The 16,677-nt window shown below is 46.6% G+C and overlaps 1 protein-coding gene across 1 annotated transcript; it reads right to left on the bottom strand.

Moving 5' to 3' along the window:
- Positions 1 to 5,811: 5,811 nt before the first annotated feature.
- On the bottom strand, positions 5,812 to 16,326 carry LOC143359497 (uncharacterized). The gene is made up of 3 exons (XM_076797444.1): positions 15,368 to 16,326; positions 10,774 to 10,956; positions 5,812 to 6,580 (listed from the first exon to the last, which is right to left on the bottom strand). Exons 1-3 carry the CDS (start codon positions 15,428 to 15,430, stop codon positions 6,377 to 6,379), a joined length of 450 nt encoding a protein of 149 aa, XP_076653559.1. The 5' UTR covers positions 15,431 to 16,326; the 3' UTR covers positions 5,812 to 6,376.
- Positions 16,327 to 16,677: the final 351 nt, after the last annotated feature.

The following is a 16,677-nucleotide window of genomic DNA, read 5'->3' on the forward strand; positions in this document are numbered from 1 at the left end:
AATCGTCATTCGCATGTTCGAGCGACGCGTCGCGCCGCGATTCGGCCCCACGAGCCCGAGTTGTCGCAAATTCGACGAGCGCGTTCAATGCGCAATTAATCGTCGCGTGGGCGTAATATCAACAGCCGAGCGCAGACGGCTCGGTACAATCGTTGCGAGTCGATCGGGACAGATTTGTCGGGTTGGTCCGTCGAGATCAACGGTGGTCCGTAAATTATCGGAGACAATCGCGAGCGCCATGCGACACGAGGCACAGACGCGGTAAGTAAATCCGTTTCCGGCAGCGCGGCAACGCAGAAACCGTTCGCGAAATCCGACGTGGGGCATTTGTCGATCCGCCCGGGGAATAATCGCCGGGGCGGAAATGTATTTCGCGTCGCTTGTCCGTGTAATTGAAACTCCCCGGCGGCCGAATTTTTAATCCATTTATCGCGACCCGTCCGATGATTCGCGTTTTAAAAGTGACGGGCACGGCGCTGACAGCCGCTAATACGCCCCGGAGCGAGCTAACGAAATAAACAGCCGGAACACCGGCCGAATTTCCAAGTCACCCTGATGTGACACCCTGAAATGTGCGAGAACCCGAAAATTTCCCGGGTGCTCGAAAATTTCGGGATTCTCGACAATTTTCGGGACTATTCTCGGAAGAACCAAGATTTTCGGGTTTTCGCACACCTCCGTCGACGCCCAATTTTCTGTCCCCGCCCGGGGGAAAAAAGGTCGCGCGATATATAGCCGTCCCCAGCGTTTCATTCACTTCACGGTTACTTCTCCCTGCCAGGTCTCAGAATTCCTGCGCGGAGACTCCTCCGGGACCGTATTTAAACGGTCGCGTGCGAACAACTGGAACGAACTCGTAACGAAAACGAGAATTAAGGTTGTCTCCTCCGCGATCCCTTATCCACTGATCCACCTCCTTATCCGAGCAACTTTGCCCCAACTATTTGCTCCTCCCCGCTTGCAAACTTTCCCCCGTGCTTTCGAGCGAGAAACAACGCACCTAAAAAGCACTCGCCGCTAACACGGAAGCGGGAAGCTGGGTGAGCGCATCATTTCATATCTAATGGTTCCGCAAGCCGTTACTACGCGACCTGTTTATGCGGTAGAGTCGCAGTTTTCCGACTTGCTACTAACAAACGCGAACAGGTCATTTTTGCGTCCCAGTTTTCGTCAGGATTCCACGTTTTCCCTGAAATATAGCAAAAAGTCCGCTCCCTCCTCTTAAATTGAAGCCTTCCTAAGTTAATTTATTAACAGACTTATTCAAAGTTTTTATCAGTGTGCATTTTCATTTTATTTCTGATTTTTACAGACATGACTTATGAACATTTGCGCACGCAGTCTAATCGTTATGTACACGGTCCAAGAGGATGTTAAACGGTTACCTGCCATGTCCTTTGGATTTACAGTGCTCTCACACAGGGAACAGTGATAATCTCGCCGAAAGCGAGGGCGAAATCCTTGACACGGAAACGTTCGGTTCGAAGAATAGTTAGGCGGAACTTCCGCGCAATATACATGCATATATCGCGGCCTTTCTGTTTGGTCTCGCGGCAAAAGATCCGTTAGATCGTCGCCAGTGATAGCGACCGAGTTCGCCGATGCGAGAGACATTTTTCGAAAGGCGGGTGTTCCTTTTGTACCCCCCGCCCCCGGAAATCCCTCGGATCGGTAACCCACAGAATTTCTCTCGTCGGTATCTCTCTCGCGAGATTTTCAACCGGTCCCGGCGTTCCACCGCGATTATATTTCAAAATTTCGTTTCTTTACTAGCTCGTTTCGCTAGCAGAGCGACGTTCAATTTACGACGAGCGCTCGATTCCTCGAAGTCGAACGAGCAGACCCCCCCCCCCCCGCTGCGTTGTAACTTACCGATGATTTCCGACGTAATTCTCCGATGCTGCGAACTGAATGGTCCACCGAAAATTTTGTGCCGACAGCAGTAGTTATTTCTTGCGTCCTTACAATGTTGCTGGTGTTTCCAATAATTCAATTTTCATTAATTAATTAAGGGTTGATTTGGGTGCATGAGCGCGAACGGACAGCTCGCAATATGTTGACACTGGCAGGCAAAATTATTTTAGTACTGTTTCAGATTGTAAATTTTCTGAATACGGTCTTGTTATTTTTAAAAGGAAATGCAAAAATTACAGACCGTGACCTTTGGCACGAGAATAGTAAAGACGTTCTAGCGTCATACATTTCCGCGAAACTAGACGCCCCATGAAAGAATGATTTTATGAGAAAATTGTGGAGTTACGTTTACAAAAAAGCAGGATTGCATTAAAGCGTCGGCGAGATGCGCGAGCCAAAAGGCAATTTTCAGAACGCCTGGCACGCGGGATTAAAACGAACAATTTCGACTGGGTTTTAAAGTAGCAAGCTGGGGGAAAGAGACGTCGATAGTTTTTCGCGGAGGAACGCAATATCGTGGCAATAAATTAGTCCGCTCGTTAGCTACAGCTACAATGCTGTCGCGGTTCTGGGATGCTCGAGTGCGCACGCGTGTTCCTCGAATAAGACCGAAATTTCATCGTCTTCGCCGAGAGAAGCTCCTCCCATTGCCTCTCTGGCTTCCGCACTAAAAAAGACGTTTATTTTCAAACCCCATTCCTCGGGATATTAATAGTGACTGCGCGAGCACGTTGATCACTTTTTACAAAGGTGAATAAGAATGACATAACAATTAACATGACACGAAGCTGAGCTGCCAATTCTGTCCTCATGGCAACTTTGGGGTAAACAAGTGTACAGAAAAATTCAAGTTGCACAGGGTTAAAAAAGAAAGTTCATATTATACTGGGAATTTTACGCAATTATTTAAAGCACGAATACTAGAAGCGGTAGAAAGCTTGGAGGATGTGGAATCTTCAATTTTTCAAAGTCGTCAAGGCAGAAAGGAAATTCCTATTCTGACTGCTACGGCTTGTTTTTATTTTTCACAAAAATCCGCAGTTATTGCGAAGAGTGTAAGAAACCTTTTCGGTAGTGTGAAACTAACGACACCGGAAGTTCCTGCAGCTAGAAGACACCCTCACGCTTCCTCGAGCTGGCTAGGGCAATGATTACCCGATTACCACAACAATGCGAACCCGGACCATGCCGAGACCACCGTCGGACAGGTCGGAGACGATCGATGCGGTTTTCCCGGTGCCGAAGGCCGGCATTGCGAATTCTTTTCGCGATCGTGATGCGTTCTGGCAGCCCGAGGAGCCGGTTGAGTGGTTCGCCCGCAGAGTCATCGGTGGCATTGTGTGGGAGTGGATCGATCAGTCCGGGGAATGTAATCGTGCTCGGATGCTGGCACGAAGATGCAGAGTGGGCCGGGGCGAGAGGGTGGAAAAGTAGAATAAGTGACCAAAAATTCGATTCTCGATTCGGCGGTGCAGCTCGTGGAAATCCGCGATTCGTGGATCGGGCGGTCCGTCATCCTGCGAGGCGGGAATTTTCGAAAATGGATACCGACGACGAAGCCAAACTGCAATTTAATCAGGGTCTCGCGTGGATCGCGTTGCTCTCGCGAAAGATGGATGCTGCGATCGCGTGCCCACGCCCGGTCGAATCTAATTAGCCCGGTGGAATAGAATCTGGCTGAGTTACGAGGACACGTAATCCGCGAGCGTCGACCGAGCGAAACCCCGTGCCAAAAGCGCCGCGACGCAGACGTTAATCCCGTTGTTAATGAGACCTGGAGATTTTATTTGGGGCGCGGGTGTACCATTTCGCCTCTCCCCTCTCCTCTTGCTTTTTCCACCGGTTTCTTAGCCCCACTCTTTCGCAGGACGTGCACCCTTGGATCATTTAATTCACCGGTCCAGGAATAATTGAGAGATAAGAAAGAAATGGAGAAAACGTGCCAGCGCCCGGGACGAAAATGAATTGCGACTCCCCGGGCTCCGCTAATGAATTAGACCGTCACTTTATATATTTTTTTTTCCTTATTAATGAACGCCGCCTATTAAGCGCGGGAATGCCGCTAAATTGCTACGCTCCCGTTCGCTCTCCAGAGCGTTGGCCGCGCTTCAATTGTCTCTCTGTTTTGTTCTCTTGGAGGGCTTTCTTCGAGGCCTAACCGCTGATGAGGCGTTGTCCGAGGTGTGAGTATTGAAACGAACGCGGACGGACGTTCAGTATTGTGATATACTTGCACTGTCGGATTTTCGTCAAAATTTTTGTTAGGCTAGCTGGAAGTTACAAAATATTATCGCAGAGCTGGATAAAAATTGTAGATGGTCAAGAAAATGAAAAGTTAATAAATGTTCGAGGTGACTCGTCATGGGAATGAGAAATTCAATGAGGCCATTCAAAAGTGTTTTCTGGAGAATAAAAGATGTGCTTGTTCGAAGTGTGGCAGGATGATGAAAAATTAATGGAAGGAGAGTGGAAGCACAGTTTCAAAGCTGGTGGATGAATTACCGAACATTCAAAGGGCTTTATGGTTTTAATCAATTGATCTTCCAAGGTTGTTTAAGTAGGTCACTCCGAGATATTAGAAATGCAAAGAGACTCACAACTCTAAGGGTGTTAGCAATGCAAAGTTCCTGTGAACTTAGGAACGTTCCCTAGTACAAGTTTGTTCTGGGATATACCAAAAGTTATCGACTACTTTAGTAGTGGCAGTCTGTGGGTACTTCGAGACGCGGTTAGTAATGAGGTGTTTCAAGTGAAGTAAGCTGGTCCGCGGTAAGGGACAGGATGGGTGACCGCGCGCGCGCGAATTATAGTTCTTAATTAATTTGCGAATTTTTCTCGTAATATGTGTGCAATTCGAGATTCAATTCGCGTCTCCAAGGCGCATATTGAAGGAAATCTCCCCTAGATTTGCGAAAGATGATAATTCTCTAGGGATTTGTAAGAATACCGAAGGGTTAGGTTCCTATAGAATTCTGTTAGAAATACACAAAAAAGACCACAAGAGTTCTTCCAGTTCTAGTATAGAACTCCTTCAAGCCCTGAAGTACACTCTCGAGTTCAGCACCACCAAGTGGTCATTCCAACTCGAAGAATACCTTCGATTCGAAATCCCACGCGAATCGGACTTTCACGGTATAAACGAAATATCAGCAGGAGAAAAACGTATAAGGAAACAACGACGAGGTTGGTTGTGTCCCACATCGACGGGATATCCCGGCTTGTATACTTCGTAATAACTCTTTGTAACCGCGATTTACGACGTTGCAGCAGGAACAAACAAAGAACTCGAAGACGACACCGGAGGAGAACACGGCCGTAGATACCGTTAACGAACGTGCTGCGAGCACGCGTTACACCGTAACGAAAACGAATCGTAGTCCCCGATGACACGGTGATAATGAATTCAAATCGATTCTTCTCCGCTTTTTTCTCTCTCTTCCCAGAGACCCTCTCCAAGCGTTTCTCTCGAACAATCAAGAAAAGGCCAGGGGATTGATTGATCCGTGCCGAGAAAATCCCCGGTAAAATGGCCGCGGATGGTGATTTACGCGCGGCGCCGTGGAATAAATTCGAAAAACCGCGGCACGCGGACTCCACGCGATTTATCTCCGAACAGATTTATTCGACAGAGCGCATGCGAGTCGAAGAAAAGCGCGCTCGATCCGCGCGGCGTCATATTTGCCGGGATAAACAAACAATCCGGCTGGACCGGCGCTGAACAAATAATTTCGTTCGTAAATCTTCGCTGTCGAACGGGACCCGGCAATTTTAATGCGATCCCGACGGCCTGTATTTATTAATAGAACGCGCGTTACAGGATTCGGGGAAAAAAATCTTTTCTCTTTCTAGTCCCGCAAAAACATCTTTACGGATCAGAATTTTTACTAGTGTGTATTAGGTGTGCAAATTAATTTGTGGCTCGCAGTTTATCGAGTATTATAACTTTATTGGAGATTATTTCGGTGTATAGGTTTCGGTGTTCCGATTATTTTATTTCGTTAACAGGTATTCTCTCTGTACGTTCCGCTTTGCGGAAGAGTTTCAAATTCATAGAGTATACGGTGGCAATTCTTGAACTCCGCAAAACTCCTCTTGCAAAACTGTTCCGACGATCTGCACATTTTTCAAGGGTTCATCCAATCCGTACATATCCGTAGTAATTACACATTTCCTCGAGGCCTGCGGCAAATGAGAGGTACAAGAACCGAACAGCCACGCCAAATACCAAGTTACACGAACTCCACTTTATTCAAACAAGAGCACTAACACTGTGGACGTCCTATCGTGCACTGGAGGGAATAATTCCCGCCCGAGATAAATCGAATGCTCGTCGTGGAAAACGGTCCCAAAGTACGTCGCCGGACGAGCGTAGAAAAAGAAGAGAACAAAAACTACAGACAAAGAAAAATTCGTACAGTCTCTGCGGGGTCCCGCAGCTTTGGCAAAAGCAACAGGGTGCAGTTCACAACGTTTCGTCCTTGGCGGAGAACGCAGGATTCTCCCGGGACTCTCTCGCGTCGCAGGACAATTTCGGGCAGTCCTTTCGCAGCTCGTCCTGGCTGGTCTTGCAGATTCGGTCCGGGCTGGTCTTGCAGATTCGATCCGGGCTCCGGTTCGTCTCGCTGATTACTTCCGTCAGCTCCACCGCGGTGGCGAATCTCGACGCCTGAAAGCAGAGTAACGGGGTTCTAGAGAGAGAGAGCGAGAGAGAGAGAGAGAGAGAGAGAGAGAGAGGCTTGGTTTTCCGGGTGTTGCGTCACGCGGTTCCACGATGCGTGGTTAGTTAACTGTTTGCTTTGGTTTCCTCTGTCCGATTGCGTCGGATTGTGCCGCACGGTGTACGTTCGTTGTCGCGAGGAAATCGAATCGAGCCGGCCAATTGTCGTCAACGCGACGCGACGCGACGCGGGGCGACGCGACGCGGGGCGAGAGACCGACAGCCGCTTGTAAACGGCTCCCTTCGACAGAATTGATAGGGCAAAGGGCCGTCTATCGCATTGCTCGCCGAGTCACAACCTCCTCTGTCTTCGAATTCGCTATTCAGATTCCATGTTTGTCGATCACCTTCCCGATAATTAACCCTTTGCGCTCGAAGCCATTCTGACACCCATAAATTCGCGCGGAACGCTCGTCATTTCAATTTCCCGTGATTCATTTCGCTTTCCCGATACGCTGCGGAATATTTACTTGGTTTACTTTAATGGAATATTTTTCCGTCGAATAATTTGGACCTATTTTATTGATGGATGCGTCTGACGCCCTCAATATTAGAATTCGTGTGAAATACAAACTTTTTATTCTGTGCTTCTTTTCTGATATAATTTAATATACCCAGTACGAACATTTCAGTAAAATGTATATGCGATAAACATTGTCACCCTTTCGAATAGTTTAGCTTTGAAATATATATACGTATTTTATTTTTAAAATACGAATAAAAATCCTCTCGAGTTTCACTTTTATCTTTTCCTATAAAAATGCAGTGAAAACGAAAATGAAAATGTTGATCTTCCGCAACGTTATATAGCTTTGAAAACTTATGCACGTTGATGGTTTACGTTCTTATTTCTCAACCCAAACATGTTTAAACCAAGATCGAATATTCTGCTGCATTTATGGCAAGCGTTAATGAATGTAACAAGCTTCTCCAGCTGAGCACCCGAAAAATTTCAATTCTCAGGAAGCGCTCGGTGATTTTCCGGACAGTGGCAGGACGCGAGGTCGAACTGTTCGAAAATTTCCATGGAGGGATAGTTTGCAATTCGATTAAGAACCGTGATGAAGTATTGAAACCCCGTAACGCAGATAATGCTCTCAGGCTCCGTGAAAGATTAAAGAAGGAAGCTCGCGAAATCCCCTCGTTCTCTCAGCGCGTCGCGAGCCTCTTATCGGAAAGACGGGGAAGTAGCGTTCGACTGGAAGACTATATTTTTATCAGGAGCGTCGAATGCAGAATTTACACAGCAGAACGCGAGGAATCCCCCCTCCTCCCTTGAAATGCGAATTAATTACGTTCGGAGGAAAGGAGCCGCCTAGGTGCAAAGATCGTGATCAAGTTTCGCCGAGTTCGAATTGGAAGCTGCTTTGAAATTCGATAATTAGCCGGGAAAGTTTGCTGAAAAATTTCTGCACAGTCAGTCAGTTGCCTCTCGCGGATTGCGCTGAACGACGGGAAGATTCGCCAGTCCTCTCCCCCCCTCCCCTATTTTCTGTCCTCGTAAATCACGAATCCCACCTGGCAGCAGATAACCTCGTTTTATGTTATCAACTAACCTTGTTCCAGTTTAGATCCCGGCTTTCAGCGCACCGCTTGTTTCGCCTGTCTCTTTTTTCTACAAATTACCGTTTCCATTTCTTCGTTACGCTATCATTTGAATTATCCTGCCGCGAGGCACGTCCGCACCTTCCCGGAAATAGATACTCTCGCTTGAACGGGTGCAGAATCGACTTTTTTAATGCACCAACCTCCCAGAAATGTGTTCACAAAATCTTATGGTTCGACGAACAGAACCGACAAAGTTGCTTGAAGTTAAAGCACAGTTTTCTCGAAACACTTCGGAAATTGGCTTCCGTGATCTTTCCGATTTCAGAAAAAAGTTTCAAATTTCTTATTTCAAACTTGTTGAAATTATTAACCGGCGGATTTTGTTCCGAGAATATTACGTAAAAATCATTCGGTATAAGGGAAAATTGCGAATGTAACTTTATCTTCAAAATGAAATTTCACAGACTTTTGTACTTAGAATATATCGAAAGGATCGTCTGCGAGTGATCGAAACGCGATATTGGTCGTCGTTGAATAACGCGACTTTTTCTCGGAAAGATCATCTGAAAACGACACGTCCGGAGGCGAATGGTTAAAATTCGTTCGTTAGCCGACTTGTTCAGGGCCGTGATACTTGTCCCATTTCGTGTGGCAGTACCGTGACGCATGCACAAACCAACTCGACAAGTGGAAGATCCGCGGACAAATGAAACGCAAATTCGCCGCGACATTATTTCCACACGCGGCTCGTTTGTTTCGTTCAATCTCCCGGCAGCGGTGCAACGTTGATGGGCCGACACGGAAAAAATAGATATGCAACACGGCCGCGAAATTAAACAAACTTGACGCTTCCGGGCGCGTCGTTGCGCAAACTCGAATATTGAATGAATTTCGCGGTGCTTCGTGCGGTTGATATGATCCAGACCCGGCGAAGTATCAAGTATAAAACCCGGCGATAAGGCGAACGAGATTTTATGGAGCGCCGCTCGATTTTATGCTCGAGCCGATCGAATAAACCGGAGACGTTCGTTTGCTCGAGCAAACGATGCAAATTTGCTCGAGTCTAATTACGTATAATGTGTGCCTTGCTCGGGGTAATTACTTATGGAAAATATTGCTTCTGTAATTTTAATGAGCACGATTTCCTTAAATTACTGGCGGAACTTGCTGGAGTTTAGAGTTGTTGTAACTTTCGGTCGATATGTGACAATGCTGGGGATATTTGAACTCGTTTAAAAGTTTGATAAAATATCTGGAAATTTACTCTTACCATATTTATGAAATTATAAAAATGAACACACTAAATGCTCGGTACATTTTATCGAATTTTATATATCCGTTCTGGTATTCTTTATTTTCTGTCAGAATGAATGCCCTTTTAAAACGAAATGTTAATGCTGAAATCAAGATTAAAATATTGAGGTTTTTTTAACCAAAATAGAATGTAGTATGTCAGAGTCAATTTGCGTTGATACAAATTCATCGATTTTCTGTATCCGGATGCAGTGATATGTTTGATTTCTTACTGCTTGTGTTATGTGATATATGTTCACATATATTCTTCATGCGACTACAATGGCGGAGCTCTGTGAATCCACCTATCGGACGATATTCCCGCGTAATAGGATCTTCGGAGAGCCGTTCGCCTCCGGTTTTTCAGACAATTCGATTACATTCTACCCCATCGAACGCGCGGTCCCTCCGCGTGACTGATTACAAGATTAAAACCGAACCCGAGCGGAAAAACTTGTGCCCCGCTTAACCGGACCGGCTCTCGCTAATTTTCCTGACCTATGCATCCACGCGAACCTCTTTCCCCGCCCCTTGCGAAAACCAGTTTGCTGCCGAACCCCTTCTGTTGAATCAATTACGCAATTTTTCTGCACAGTTTGCCTCCCCACCGCACCGTTCCGAGCGCCGCCTTGCGCAACCGGCGAAGCGCATCTGGTCTGGGACGTTTCACGTTAAGTGGAATGTGCTAATTGAAATATGTCGTAGTTCGTACTGAATTAGGGGTAGTTTAAGTCATCGGTGTCCAGATTTCGCAGTGGCTTAGGAAATACAGATCCATGGAGTCTGTAAGCTTTCACAATCTGCTTGACCGACACTATTTTCATCTAAATCAAAGAAACTTTGTTGCTACAATGATTGGAACTTTTTGTTAGAAATTTATTTTGACTTAACGAAGAGCATTTTTTAATTCTTCTGTGACAAGACGCCACACAATTAAAACTACCTTCGATAGAAGATAATTCCTCCATTAGAGAATTAAATTATCTGGATACCAAGACATATTACGAACGAAGCGACACGTCATTTGCACCGAAAATTAGCCTTGAAAGAGATCGTTCGTACGCTTGCAGAAGATCATCGAATCGCGGAAAATTGCTGACAGCTCGTGTTTAAAGCGATTTAAAGGGGAAACGACTGGATGAGATATTGCGCGGAAGCTTTCGAACGTTCCGCGGCTCTGCGATCGTTTAGCGGAGCAATTGGCAATTGTCCAGTCTCTGTGGAAAGGGGTGTGACCTCTCGCCTCCGATTTGCAAGGGGATTACAGGACGAAGAAGCATCGCCGATTTAAAACTCGTTACCTTTCGCCGGTCCCGGTGTGCGGAATACAAGATCCAGATAATGTAGGACACCATTATTAGAGCCGGTATGCAGACGCCGGCTATGGACGATGTGTCCCGTAGAAGAGCATGATGCGCCGCCAGCAACGTGATCGCGAGCACCGCTCCGCCGGCGACGTATCTTCCGGTCCGCCGTCGCTCGTCCTGCCAACAAACGCCAAATATCCGGTCAGTGGTCTGCGAATCGAGTCCCGGTTATGGTTCTCGGGGAAATTTTCGGGAACCGGGGCTGTTCTCAAGCGCTGGAGATTTGATCAAATTACTACCAGGAAGCAGTTGGACGCGTTCCCGTGGAACTTCTGTAAAATTAGATCTCGACGAATTTGTTCGGGAACGATAGCACGTTTCTTGCAGCTTCTCGATTCCACTTATTGTGTGGCCGGAAGGATCTTCCACCGCGTTATTGAATCAATCGTATTTCCCAAAGAAGAATCCGTCGCCAAAGCTGACATACCCAATTAGCTCTTTAACGTTCAGTTCGCGTATTCCTCGCGTTTTCGCTTAATGCACCGGCCATTTTGTCGCGACGAACGAGCGCGGCATAAATCCCTAATGCAAAATGTGCCGGAAGATGAACACGGCCGGCGGAATGGACACGGTTCAGTAAAAATTGCCGCTATAAAACCTGATCCCGAAGGTGAAATACTGGTGCCGCGACTAAAAGGGATGTATATCGGCTGAGTAACTAGTACGAATAGATTTATGAACGGTTGCTGACGGGAAACTACACGTTCGAGCGAGAGCCGAGGACGCGGGAGCGTATCTTCGGGGTGGAATGGAAATAGAAGGAGGTCGTCCGCGAGCAAAATAAACCGGAAAATTTTCGAGAGACTGACTAGCAATCACGCGGTCCAGTCCCGCGGGCTCGGATAACGCTCTGTATTCGTATTTTCTAAAGAAACAAACCGAATCGGCCAAATGTATTCTTTTTTTTTCGATATCCCGGCGCGCTAAATTCGGACCTAGATGAACAGGCCGCGCAACTTCTTAAAAGCATGACTAACGTCAGGAACAACGCGGCGGAACAGTCTCCTAAAGCTATGTCCACATCGAAGCAACATGCAGCAACTTCTTGTATTCTGTGTGGGCATAGCTTAACGCTGGGTTCACGGAGCGCCAACAGCGACTATTTTACATTGCTTTATGAAAATAACGAGAATGTGCTGCCCACATTTTTAGCCATTTTTTAAAATAACATATAAGTACCGAAAGGAATAAATTTGTTGAATAATTCCTCATCTTTAGAATCATAATAATTGTAAATTAAAAAAGACAGACGATAGCTAGAACTGTACTTTTATATTCCCTGAGGCGTTCCAGTTTCTAGAGACTTCAATCAAAAATTTCAGAAATCAAAATTGTGTTAATTGTTTAATTGTTGTTTGATATGCAACAGCCTAGTAGTCACGACACGAATAGACGCGACCACTGGGATGACCTAATACCCTCGGCGCATTGTGATGCCGGCGGCGCGGCGTGCATCGGGGAGCAATTAAAATGGATAAGGCGTGATAAATATAAAACCGGAGGGAATAAATTGACGAGGGGTCGCGCACCCCTGCATAAGATTTCAAGAAACGTGTGCCGATGCCGCCTGAATAGGAATAAATTCATCGTCGTTGAGGAAAGATGAAGGTGCTCGAACCCCTTAGCGAAGGATATTATAATCGTGATCGCATCGCCGGGGTACTTTATCCAGAAAAAATAATTAACGACTCGGCCGAATCGTTCTAACGAGATTCCCTGGCCCCGCAGTTCGAGGAATTTTTTCAGCTCGGCCCGCGAACAAAGAGCTCGCAGAAATACCGAGCGGTAGGCGTGTCGAAATTTATTTATCCGACTCGCGGACGCAGAACACTGGGATTTCGTTAACCCGGTTCTCCCCTCGTCCGTCACTGTTCGACGAGGTCGTCGGGGAGGGGGGAGAGAACAGGAGAGGGGAAAATATGGAGGAAAAAATGAAAAACACGCACACCCCTCCCCCGGCAAGCGGACGGCATTAAATTTTAGGATAGCGATCGCGGACCCGAAGTGACAGCTCCATTTCCATTCGCGCGGCGCCAATGCAATTTAACCTGTCGCGAGGCTGTTTTGCATTTCGCGACGCGAGACGTAGCCGTACGTGTGCGTACCTGAGTACACTGCTGCACACAAGTGCCGCGGATGTCGCTTATTTCCGACAAGTAGCAGTTTCTTTGGGAATCTCGGAGGAGACAGTGCATTCTGGTTGCAACATACGTTTAGTTCCGGTGGCAGATGTATGTACCGATTTGAACTGGATGCAAAAATCCATACAGGAATAATTAATTGTTTCGTATTTGGAACACTCGGTTGGAAGCAACGTCGAATCGCTCGTAACCAATATTAATTTGTACATAATAATAGGGGATAACCTCAATAGACACAATTTCGTGAAAACAATGGAGCGTAATAGATTTATTGGGAAAGCCATGTTGACCAAAATTAATTCGCCGTAGAAACACGTGAAATAATTCTCTTCCTGCCTGAAACATTTTGCTTGCAATATAATTTAGGAAAAGGAAACGAAATTCGCTGACAGAATGTGATTATTACTTGTTTCTTCAAAAAATTTCTTCAAAAAATGTCATGCTTTTAGTATTCCTCTGTGTGCCTCATCGGCAATACCGCTGGACAAAAGCAGATGAGATACTGAATTTGTTAGAATAATTTCTGGAAAAAATCAGGAACCTCTCTGGAGGAAATTTCACGTATGAATATTCACCATAACAGCCCACTATTACGTGAGAAATCTCCCTGTTGACCACACAATCTCCTCCCTTATCGCGGTCTCTGGCGAATAATCTCCAAAAAATATGGACTTGCACAAAGGACAACAATTGGTCGCAAGTGTCCAAATACTTATGAGCAGTAATGTACCGAGTATACGCGTATACACACGCGTCCCGTTGGAATCACGTAAACGCAACCGCCCCACGTTTACCCATTATTATCATATTCAAATTGAACCACCGCCGGACGTAGATAGCCGCTGCACGGAAACGGCGCGCACTATGATCTATTTTGCCATGAGCTGCGTGAACGGAGCCCGAGGCGTGCGTCGCAAATACGCGACTACTTTCTGCAGAACCCCGTGAACCCACCACAAACGCAGAAACACGATACTCTTCGATATTTGCAATAACATTAAACACAGTTCAGGCAATAATATATCTGTACACGATTCTATTGTTTATCTCGAATTGCACTGTTTTAGCTAGCCCTGGTCATTTCGAGAGGATTGACCAAGGGTTAGCACACGTTGAGACCAAAGCTATGACCTGTCCACGCCGAGGATTAGTGCTGCCTATGTAGCTATGCTAATTCCAGGATTATTGTATTCCTTTCGAATGAATAATCGGCACCCTCGAGCTCGCCGATTCGCCTGAGCGAATATCTCCAGCGTCCGTTCGCATTGGAATAATTTTATCGTTAGTTAATTCTAATTCAACTCTCATCCATCCCTTGTTTCTTCAACAAAATCAGCAAAATGGTAAAAAAATCAGTGTGGCGGAAAGGTAAATAATTAAGTTGCAGAGATTGCGGAGTTTACACAGAACAAAGGTACTCTAAAAATCAATTTTAAGAAATGGAAATGAATAGAGAACGTATTTCTCTTTTCAGTAATTTTAATAATTCCTTTACTTCAATCATTTCAATAATTCCATTCTCTCTCTACTCGCCAAGCACGCGAGAAATCCGTAGTCCACTGGTGACTAATAAAACGAAATGTAAACCGCGTTGTAGACGAATGAATTTGATATGTGAAATATGTCCAGGACCGTTGAAACATGTTTCGAACGGACACGAGAGACGGATGAGGATTAAACACGTTCTCGGGCGTGATTTGTTCTTGTTTGAACGTGTTTGGGACGCGGAAGATTCATGAATCCAACTACTGCTCGGGTTCGTTGTTTGTTGAGACTAGACTGCGGATGTTTGCTCGAATATGGATGTTTGTTGACGAAGCCGGCGCGAAAGTAGCATTTGTTGCTTTATTAAAGGTTACGGTCGGTTCTGTAGGAAATAAGAAGCTCGGAATTTGTTCAATATTTTGCCACACGAAGTTCGACGCGGCCGTGTTTGTTGAAAAAGTGTCTGCGCCGCAACGATTTGATTTTAAAATCGGTGGTCACGTTACAATGCTTCGCTTAAATATTTGGAAAAAACACGATAAACAACGCCCGCAAAAATATCCGTCGAGCCCTTAAAAAGCAGCTACTATTTCATCGGAAATTTCTCTTCGGAGGTTCTCGGTGAACAGTCATAAATTTCACTTAGTTTATAGCTGTTGCTAAAAGCGGAACCTTTTTCAAGAAATATCGCTCGTTTTTCAATATGTGAAGCGAAACAAATGAAGGGGGGAGAAAGAGTAAGCAAAAACTTGCGAAAGGTAGCACCTACGCGTAGAAATATTTCTCGTGGCGAAGAAAAGCAACGGAATTGCTGGCAGATACGCCTTTAGGGAAAAACTGAAGAGAATTCGGCTAAAAATAGGAAGAAATCACGGTCAAGATCAATAAATGGGACAACTAACCGTAGTGGTGGCGGTGTTCAAAGTATCCCTCGAGGAGGACGAGGCTTCCGATCGGAGCGGCATGGCCGTGACAATGACATAAAGCACCTTCCCCTCGACAGATTTAAATAATCCTCGGGCTTTGATATATTCCGGCTTGTTCCAGCCTCCCAGTCACGAGCATAGATCACTGGGTGGGCGAGAGCACGGTCTCGTCGACTGATCCAGAAAATCGTTTTCGGATTCACGCGACGACAGCTCGCGTCGTCGCCGTCGTCGTTGTCGTTGTCGTTGTCGTCGTCGTTGGGTGAAAAAAATCGACAAACGCCACGGGAGTCCTCCTGACGGACATTTTCGCCGGCGGGCTTCCGCTGTCAACCCCTCTAAACGTTGGGTGGAGGGGGAAGAGGGGAGGAGGATGATCGGCGTCGTGTGCACCCCCGAAGACACTCGCACAGCAGACTCGTCTCAGTGGAAAGAACACGGTCCCGGGAGTTACGCAGCGAAATTTACGAGCATAGTCACCGGGAAATTAAACTTTGACGCTTTACCGCCGGCCCTGGTTTAATTAAAGGCGAGCCGGAACGCTCGCTGAAATAGAGATTGCGCGATGATCGTCGAGCGTGAACAGAACGATTGCTTCTCGCCCGGCGTTTATGCACTGGCGAACGTGATCGCGTCGCCGAAACACCGTGGAAACGTCCACCGCAAAATCCCGAGGCGAAACCATCACGCGAAGTTTCCCCGGGAATCGCACAACTCCGAGAAATTCCCACGGGAAGGGCAAACTTATTTTTATTGGCGCGGAATAGCTGCGGCTCGTCGCGTTGCGTTGGTCCGATTCCGAGACGAATGATCGAGGCAGAGTCCGCGATTATCAGAGCACTGATCGCGGGAACCGTTTCGAAGATCCTCGAGCTGGCGCGACAGCGAGGAAAATGAGCGATCGGAAGCGGATCGTGGGAAGAGGATTCAGAAATTCGCGGGTGCAAAAGAACGGCACGGGACGGCGCGTTTACAACGCGTGCCGGCCGGCACAATATAAGCCAGGCAAACCGGCTGGCATAATAAACGAAGTTCACGCCACCGACACACCCACGTACGCAGATTGACGCGGCACGATGCCTCTCAAACATGGATGCGCCATGCGAAACGGGCCGAGGATCGCCTTTGCCAAAATTAGACGATCCTTTCCCTCGCGCGATTCGCGGAACCGTGCGATTAAATTCCTGAACGGAATATTCAACGTCAATATTGCATATTGTTAAGTAAAAGATTCTCTACTCGTCAAGGGTAGAGTAGGAGTTTTTTGAAGTGAAACACATGCACCG

The sequence above is a fragment of the Halictus rubicundus genome, chromosome 12, assembly GCF_050948215.1.
Source record: "Halictus rubicundus isolate RS-2024b chromosome 12, iyHalRubi1_principal, whole genome shotgun sequence".
Classification (NCBI taxonomy): Eukaryota; Metazoa; Arthropoda; class Insecta; order Hymenoptera; family Halictidae; genus Halictus; species Halictus rubicundus.